The 9,840-nt window shown below is 37.1% G+C and overlaps 1 protein-coding gene across 1 annotated transcript; it reads left to right on the top strand.

Annotated features, from left to right (window-relative positions):
* Positions 1-2,758: 2,758 nt before the first annotated feature.
* On the top strand, positions 2,759-8,711 carry LOC107747960 (SNW domain-containing protein 1-like). The gene is made up of 11 exons (XM_016562595.1): positions 2,759-2,829; positions 3,133-3,304; positions 4,551-4,690; positions 4,774-4,843; positions 5,008-5,073; positions 5,182-5,298; positions 5,704-5,845; positions 6,282-6,384; positions 6,772-6,889; positions 7,542-7,705; positions 7,945-8,711. The coding sequence occupies exons 1-11, from the start codon at positions 2,816-2,818 to the stop codon at positions 8,135-8,137; spliced, it is 1,299 nt and encodes a 432-aa protein (XP_016418081.1). The 5' UTR covers positions 2,759-2,815; the 3' UTR covers positions 8,138-8,711.
* The last annotated feature ends 1,129 nt before the right edge of the window (positions 8,712-9,840 follow it).

The raw sequence follows: 9,840 nt of genomic DNA, 5'->3' as shown, positions 1-9,840 counted from the left end.
GATAATCAAAAGCCAGGGCTGGACATGCACGATAACTCCTAACAGCATTAGGATCAGTGTCAGGATGCAGGTCCACTCTTCTGTATCCTTACACTCTTGCTCAGCTGTGACCTCAAAGGTGTGGCGTTACACCTCCATATTATTCTGTTAAATCAGCATGATCAGAATTTAATAGGCTATCTGTTGATCAGGCTGAGAAATGCTACTCACAGTCACAGTCGGTGCACTCTATCAGCTATTGTTTTGCAAGATCTTTTTAGGTGGTTTGGCCAGGCTGCTGTACTTTTTCCATTTTGGTTAGATTTTCTGAAGGGGAATGAAGAAGCAGAAATTTATCAGGAACCAAAGAAAATAGTAATGGGGCATCAGATTAGTGAGCTCTGAAAGAAGGGATAAGTATCATTAGTAATCAGAACATTCAGCATTCCAATAAGTAATTTGGTTATCAGGTTTGGGCTAGTTTAATTTTGTTTGCTCACCTGTCAGGCTTTACTGTTGGATCTACTTTCATGCTACTGGGGCAATGCTGACTGATGATGAGCGGAGGGATTGAATTCACAATAATTAGCATTACTATATTCTATTAGATACAGTTACTGTCTGTTTCAATACACTGGTGTGCAATAAAGGCAACATTTGCAAATGATCCAAAGTGTTGGAAGAAGGAAGTTATCTGTCTAACTGAAGAACAGGGCGTCGTACTGAGGGCAGAATACGTGGGTAGTTTTAAATGGAAACTGACATTTGGCATGGCTAGAGGAGTCCCTGGTGGCCATTTTGCTGAGATAATGGTAACTGTCTTCTTTAGTTAAACTGCCTCATTGCTCAGTGCTAACACAGGGTGTAGGAGTCCAACGCATTGGTATTCTGGGGCTACACACAGCTCGGCAGCCCTGTGAATTAACACTCAATCTGTCATCTGCAACCAGTGAAATATCCGGGAAGGCTAATGCAGACGGATGGGAAAGAGACATTAGCTGAGGAAGTGATGTATTAACACAATACTGCTTATGTCTCTAAACTGCTTTAAAGCCATAGCAATGTTCTTTATAGGTGAAACAAAATACCACTTTTCATGAAACATAAATGCATTTAGCAATAACATGCTGCCATGCTGTCGCCAAACCCATATTTAATTATAATGGGTGCAGTAGGCAGCATAGTTTTAAAACTCTGGGCTGGTAAAGCAAGTTTACAGGTCAGACACGGATGACCTTTTAATTAAAGAGACATGGTGAGAACATCACTTTTTTTTTAGCTTTTCACCCCAGGTTGCATAAATTCTCCAGTTCTCAGGACCCTCGCTTTCTACTCTGCATAGTTTTTGCTATTCTAACTATTCTAGTTAGTTGCATTTTTTTTCACATTTCATATTTACATTGTCTAAATTAATTACAAATGTGAAATACAAGCAAATGCTGTTTTAAATGGAAAGTAATCACTGCCCTGAAATTAAGCAAGTTGTTTAGACTGGATTAATCAATAGTCTTTCAACTGTTTGCCTGAGTAAGTGGATGACCCTGGTCTCCATTAGACTCTTTGTCATGAATTCTCAATGACAGTGTCCCCACAATAAGATATCACACCATTGATTAATTTCACAGACAGAAATGGATGACTGACAGGAGGACGAACAAGATGTGACAGATGTGATTGTTGATGGTGTGCACTGATGACAATGTCTGTTCTCTCAGTTGTATCTTTTGTCACATAGTTTTTGGTAAAAGATAAAAAAGTAATATACTACTGTAATATTATTACTTTTGTAATGCGTTACTCCCAACACTGCTGATGACAATGTCTGTTCTCTCAGTTGTATCTTTTGTCACATAGTTTTTGTTAAAAGATAACATGCTATTTTTTATATTGTCCCCACAATAAGATTTCACACCATTGATTAATTTCACAGACAGAAATGGATGACTGACAGGAGGACGAACAAGATGTGACAGATGTGATTGTTGATGGTGTGCACTGATGACAATGTCTGTTCTCTCAGTTGTATCTTTTGTCACATAGTTTTTGGTAAAAGATAACATGCTATTTTTTATAGGAGAGAAGTTGTGGTGGTGTGACTTATTTAAACCACTGTGCTGAAAAAAATAAGTTGTATGGTATAATGAATAGCTGTGATTTTCTTAATTGTGTTGTTTCATTTAAATATCAACATTTGTGAGACATTGTTTTGAAGATATTTGATCTTATTTTCTGTCTGTGAAAAAAAATAGTTATCTTTAACATTGTAAAAAATTATGAAAGCGTAAAGTTAAATTTAGACCTTTGTGGTAAGATGCCCTCCCAGAACTGGCACAGAAGGAATTGAGTGGCATGGTTTTGCTAGTGTTATTATTATTTGTATTAAATGTTTAAACTTAGCTACTTAACTAAATTTTCTAAATATAATTTAAGTAGAATAGTTGATTTAGTATTTTATATTAATGACATTTTAAAATATATATAAATATTTATACTTTTTTAAAATATTAAATTATTTAAATAAATTATTAAATAAATATTAATAACACATTGATTGATGCATCATCATCCTACCATCCTGCATGCAAGTATGTTTCAATTTAGCCTAACAGTAGATGCACATTGTAGAGGGGCATCTTCCACCATTGTACCATATAATATCACTATAGATTTTTTATGTTCTACCAAATACATGTGGTATATAATACGCCCTTTATAAATTCCGTACAAATATATACTGTTCTCGTTTAATTTATCCAGTGAATTATCCTTCTCTTCCCCAAACATCGCGAGACGGTATTTCAGTGGCGTGACGTCAGAACGCACAGAAACAGTCAACATGTCGCTGGCGAGGTAAGTCGCGCTGAATCTCTTTTTATGGTTTTATGTTTCTGCTTTTGCATTAAAGGTAAATATTAAGAGGTTTACGTGTTTTTATTTGTCCACATATGATTTTTGTTGTCAATTTGCGTTCTTCATTAGCGGAGTTGTCTTATTTGACGCTCTGAGGCCTGCGGTCGTGTGCTCTTTGTATTACAGTATACGCCCATATACTAATGTGTGTGGATGTAAGTTTACATCCAATATATAAGGATCACCCGATGATTTAATATTTTCTGTTTTCCTCACTTGCTTTTTTTTTTTTCGATCTTGTAGTTTTCTCCCTGCACCCACCCAACTGTCCCAGGACCAGCTGGAGGCAGAGGAGAGGTCTCGTCTTCAGAGGTCCCAGTCCACTGCTTTGGTCTCCACCCGCAGAGAACCTCCTGCTTACGGCTTCAGAAAAGCATGGGTGCCCCGGTCACTAGAGGTACTGCACAGGAGATATGTATATAAATTAGTGCTGGGCAACGATTAATCGCATCCAAAATAAAAGGTTTATGATATAAATATATGTTAGACATACATGCTATGCAAGAAGGTGTGCATTCAAACTTTTGATGCACAGGTAGTTCCAGTCAGTTAATCACATTCTACATTTATGTGATGTCTTCATCTATGTATATGAGGTTTGATCGGTGGTCTCTAAAAAGACCGATCTCATAAACCGATCTAAAGCTGATGACGCACCTGCCGTCAGGGGTTTGGCACGACATGCAGCGGCACCGTCTTAGTCTCTGTCCTGTGATTAATCGCGATTAATCATTGCCCAGCACTGATATAAATATATGTTAGACATACATGCTATGCAAGAAGGTGTGCTTTCAAACTTTTGATGCACAGGTAGTTCCAGTCAGTTAATCACATTCTACATTTATGTGATGTCTTCATCTATGTGTATGAGTTAAAGATAACTATCGGCCGATAATCGCTTTGGGATGTTTGATCGGTGGTCTCTAAAAAGACCGATCTCATAAACCGATCTATAGCTGATGATGCACCTGCCGTCAGGGGTTTGGCACGACATGCAGCGGCACCGTCTTAGTCTCTGTCTGGCGCTGGTAAAATAATTATAATGCTGAAGGTGAGGTACAATTCATATTTCTTCATTAAGTAACTTGTAAAGTAATTTGAAAACTTTCTTTAAAGCAAAATGCAAGGAAATGGCTTGCTCTGAAAAGAGCTGTTTTTGACAAGGTAAAAAGTGTGATGTTTTTACACTACCGTTGAGAAATTTTAACCAAACAATGTTACAGACTTTTCATTAAGACCCTAACGAATCATATCAACTTGTGGAAAATTGGCATCCAATGACCCCTTTAAAGCATGCAAATTTCTATATCTAACCAACTAAAAAAGTGACTAGTATTGCATCCGGTGGTTCTTTGCCTCTGCGTTGTGCATTCAAATGCACACCTGACCTCACTAAGGATTGTCCCTAATATATACATTTTAAATGTGAGTGTTGTTTGAAAACTAAACTTGGACAAAACTGAATGGAAAAAAGAGTGTTCTCTTTGCATTCACACTGTTCATGGCTTTTAGTTGTTGTGTTAAATTTCCTGTCCTGCTCATTTTTAAATATTAGAAACTAATAGCAACAGCAGTATTTTATGTCAAAGGCCAATCCGGAGCAGGTCACCCACCATAGTTGTAGGTAGATGAGGCAAAATTATCTGCCGCTGTGAAAAAAGCACCTGGTTTTGGCTGGTGGCAGGTGTTATGAAAGGTACACGCCTTCACAGCAAGGACTTGCATTTAACTCCGGAGCAAAACAGAGAGTCATCCGAATGGTGGAAATGCAGAAGGATCCAATGGAACCCCCGCGGTTCAAGTATGTCGCCTTAATCTTAGTTTTAAGAGAGTGAGAGTGAGTGTGATCCGTGTAGGAAACTCAATGTTTGTGTTTTCTAACAGAATCAATAAGAAAATTCCTCGAGGACCTCCATCCCCTCCTGCTCCAGTCATGCACTCTCCAAGCAGAAAGGTAGGAGTTTGGCTTCCGCCAACTATTAATCCCAGCATCGATAGTCATCAGCTTTGTTTACACTCAGAATCCACAGAAACCTGTCTGGAGGAAATCTTTCTGAGAACATCTTAACTAACCTCAAAGTGTCTGTTTTTTCCTCTTATTTTTTTTTTTTTTTTTAGATGACTGTGAAAGAACAGCAGGAGTGGAAGATTCCACCTTGTATATCCAACTGGAAGAACGCAAAGGTATCACTGAGCCTCCATCAATTATTCATCTTTTTATTGTTGGTTAAAAAATATTGACAGTGAATACAACGGTGTTGCTTTCTCACATCTCTCATTGTTGCTTCTCAGGGTTATACCATTCCGCTGGACAAGCGTTTGGCTGCTGACGGACGAGGACTTCAAACCGTCCACATCAATGAGAACTTTGCCAAGCTGGCTGAGGCTTTGTACATTGCAGACAGAAAGGTATAACACCTTCCCTTAACACTCTGAATCCCACGTTGCTAAGTTTGCTGACTTTTAAAAAGTTAAGAAATCTTCAGGACTCTGTCAACATTACAGAACAGTTTCTCAGACCAAAATGATGTCTGCAGCACTATATGGGGGTAACTCTATCTCAGGGTGACATCTGTAGAAGAATAGTCATATGGCTTCTCTGTGATAAATTTGGAGACTAATTCATTTACTGTTCTAGCTTCTTCCTGGTGGAAATGCTCACTTTTTACAATGTAAACAGTTCCCAATGAATAAGAAAATAAATGAAAAAGTTATTTTGTGGGCTGGCCAGTGTTTGTTTAACTCTGTTTTGTTTTTACTGATGTGTGTGCAAGACTGATACTACTGATGTTTTTGGTTGTGTGATGTGTACAGGCCAGAGAGGCTGTGGAGATGAGAGCTCAAGTAGAAAAGAAGATGGCCCAGAAGGAGAAAGAAAAGAAAGAGGAGAAGCTGAGAGAATTGGCTAAAATGGCCAGGGACAGGAGAGCTGGTATCAAAGCCCACGGTGACAAAGGTAGAAAAACATACACCATCACTGAATGTCTACAATGAGAATTGGGAATGCTTTTTAAATTTTAATTGAATCCAGTTTGATACCAAGTTGCCTAAGGATTCAGAGTTATTAAAATTAGATTTTAAAGTTTAAGTAGCATAAAATGGAATGCATTTATAATGAATGATTCAGTATCTTATCCAACACGATGTATGGGATATTTTCTGAAACATTAGATATTTATGTATAACAATCAATGAAATAGTTATTGCTGCCTGCATTTGATCATTTAACATTCTTAACATTTTATATTGAATATGTTATTAATAGATTTTCTAATGAAAAAGTAAAAGAATTTGGTCTTGACCCTGGTTTTGACTGACCCTCATGTCCGGTCATAAGTGTGCTGTCAGATCTGTTGGCGAGATCACCATCTGTGTCTTTGATTTTCTCTCAGCTGGTGAGGACACAGAAGTCAGGGAGCGTGAAGAGATCCGTCATGAGAGGAGGAAAGAAAGGCAGCACGACAGGAACATCTCCAGAGCCGCCCCTGATAAGAGGTGCATGCATTTTTTACACTTTTGCCCTGAATCATTCATGTTCCAGTAGAACTGGTGCACGCATTCCACTTTAACCTACATGATTTAGTGTTATTTTCTGTCCTCTGATCTCACACGAGTCCCGTATGTGTTAAATTTTACATCAGGTACCTTTTAGTGAAACAAACTGACTCCGTTCAGACCAAGCTTGTCATACTTCTTAACATGCATTTAATCTGTAGTTGTAATCGCTTTAATTATTCATGCTTTTTCCTCAAAAGATGTTCGTGTGACAATTCCCCAAACTCCCAGTTTGAGACTTGTGTAACGTAGTGTGATAAGTGTGGCTGTATGTATGAGGTGTTAATGTGAGTTTAACTGATGTCAGTGTGATTTTGGTCTGCTCAGGTCGAAACTACAAAGAGATCAGGACAGGGACATCAGTGAGCTCATTGCCCTGGGCCAGCCGAACCCCCGTACCTCCAGTGAGGCTCAGTATGACCAGAGACTCTTCAATCAAAACAAGGTAATCAACCCTTGGGCTTTGCTCATCTCAGATTACTGATTTTAGGTCAGTAAAGATATTCCTAAAATGGGAAAGTGCTTTTGTCTTTTTGTTTAGATTAGTTAGGTGTGCAATTAAAACACATGAGACAAAACTAAACTTTTAATGGTAATAATGGTGATATTTATCTGCGTTTAAGACAAAGACAGAATCTATAAACTTTCATCAAAATTAAGTATTTTATCTGCCCCTAACTTTTCTGTTGATCAGTCTAAGAACTTATGAGCAGGAAGTGTGTTAATATCAAAGTCATTTCATATCATCTAATCAAATATTGAATTCCTAGAGAAGTCCTGCTCTACTTCATTCACCACAAAATATTACAATTTGGTTTCAATCTGAAGTACTTGCCAATGCATGTCTTATGCCAATTAATGGTCTAAATGGGAATAAAAATCAAATCGTGGTCAAACGACAATCAAAACATGATTTTTAGACTGGGAAATTAAGTCAGTGCATGTACATTTTTTGAGTTGTTTGAAATATTTTGACTTTAAAATGTTAAAAATCCAAGTCCAGTAATCAGAAATGTCTGTTAGATGCATACTTTATAGCTGTAAGTTTGCCTTGTTTTCTATAGGCATGAAACTCATTCTTTGCTTGTGTTTTTCAGGGGATGGACAGTGGTTTTGCTGGTGGAGAGGATGAGATGTATAATGTGTATGATCAGCCCTTCAGAGGTGGCAGAGACATGGCACAGAATATTTACAGGCCCAGTAAGAGTGCAGATAAGGACATGTATGGAGACAACCTGGACACACTCATGCAGAGCAACAGGTATGGAGACACCTGGACTGAATATTTGCATGCATTCAAAAAAAAAAAAAAAAGCATCAGATCAAAAACATTTTTAAAGAAATTAATGAAGATTTGAGTAACTTTCTAGGTAAGAAGCAAAGTTGATCATTACTAAAAACTAATACGTTTTCTTAGAAAGGCCCTATTTGTCATGTTTGTTTATTGTATTACTGTAAGTTCTGGTGCACACAATTTAACCATGTCCCATCCTTCTCTAGGTTTGTTCCTGATCGGGAGTTCTCAGGTGCTGACCACGGCCCCCGCCGGGACGGGCCCGTGCAGTTTGAGGAGGATCCTTTTGGTTTGGACAAGTTCTTGGAAGAAGCCAAACAGCACGGAGGCTCCAAAAGGGCGTCCACTAGTGGGCGCTCCAAGGACTACGACCATGAGAAGAAACGCAGGAAGGAGTGAGACGCTTCCTTTGTCCACAGCTGCAGGGTCAAATGCTCCCCCTGCCCCTACTTTTTTGCAGCTGTGAATTGAATTATGAAACATTAGTAATATGGTATATCATCCATTTTTTATTTTTATCATCCTCTTAAATCTGTTTTCTTTAACTCGAAAGTGTGAACTTAAACCTGTTGTACTGCAAAGCCACCCTAATAAATGTCTTTTAGAGGATTACATTGAATTTTAAAGATTGTTTATGGTGGGTGTAAGATTTGTCTATAGTAATCTCTTAACAGTGCTCCAACTACTTTGGTGCAAGGTGTATTTAATTTTAAATGGCTCTCTCCATTAGTCTTATAAATCCAGTCCACAGTGGTTTCAGCTGCTGAGTCTGCTCTTTATATCCAAGAGCGAATTAAGCCTCTCAAAAAACATTTGTTCAAGGGGGGAAAGATTAGTATTGTTTAGTTAGTTTTAGAGCCTTATCGAGAATGCATTGCTAACATTTTATGCAAAAATTAAGCTTTTATTTGGTCTTAAGAAATGGGTTGAATAATTCTTTAAATAATTTTCTGTCCCCTAAGATGTTTCAAATGTAAATGTAAGAAAGGACATAATACATTTTATATGGAATCTATTTAATTTCTTTTTTTATTTTGCATTGAAAATAGATTTGTTGTGAAAACAATTTCAGATTCAGACATTTCTAGTGAATTTAATAAGTAATTACAAAGAATTGGTAAGTAACGCATTGAATATGACATTTTGAAGTAGAAAGACAAAATGTATACAGTGAAGAGTGAACGTGCCAGATTTATCTTTGATATGTATAAATGGTGATCATCAGCGTTTTCACAGCAAGTAATCAATGTACAATGCTGCTTACCATCACACAAGCATTTAAGGAAAACAAAAGAGCAGATGGCTGAATAGTGGCAGTGATGAAGAAATGTAATGGTGTAATAATTAGGTGTCATTATCAGAATGTCTTTTTTCATGAGGTTAGTTGACTGCTATACTTTTCCAGGCTTTTCTTTGAAACGTTAAAAATCTCCTTGCAATTTATATAATGGTTCACTTAAAGGTTGATTAATACCATAATTGTGTAGTTTAAAGATGTTTTGTCCCTAATATATCTGAAGCTGCAGAATTTCTCTTCATAACACTGAATGATTTCATTATGTGCAGTAACAATGTCATCTGCCATTATGTAGTGCTATATTTGTATGCCAGTCATGAGGCCAATCTAACTCAAAGATGTCTTTCTGAAAGATCATCTTTGATTTAGCCATGGATTACACATTGGAAATGTCCAATGTAGAAGTTGCTAATATGATTTAGGTTTCCTAATTGAAACATTCTATGCTTGAGTAATTTCAAGACATTTTAAATGCCTGGACTTGTGATATTTGGGTTTTTGTTCCCTACGTTTGAATTATTTCTTGAAAAATGAGCCCAATTTACACACATAATGTAAATTGTACATTATGTAAATTTACATAATGATTAAATGTCCCCACAGAATTTAAAGGGCCAATAAATAACAGCAACTTTTCTCAAAACTACTGGGATTTATGTGTCGCTTAAAGGAATGCCAGTCTCATTTATTACCTTTGATTACTATTAATACAGTCGTGGTCAGAATTATTGGTGCCCTTGGTAAATATGATCAAAGAAGTCTGTGAAAATAAATCTGCATTGTTAATCATTATGATCTTTTATTT

This window comes from Sinocyclocheilus rhinocerous, unplaced genomic scaffold (genome assembly GCF_001515625.1).
Source record: "Sinocyclocheilus rhinocerous isolate Xijiao unplaced genomic scaffold, SAMN03320098_v1.1 scaffold769, whole genome shotgun sequence".
Lineage (NCBI taxonomy): Eukaryota > Metazoa > Chordata > Actinopteri > Cypriniformes > Cyprinidae > Sinocyclocheilus > Sinocyclocheilus rhinocerous.
Note: the sequence above shows the minus strand (reverse complement) of the source record. Positions and strands in the feature narration are given on the sequence as shown.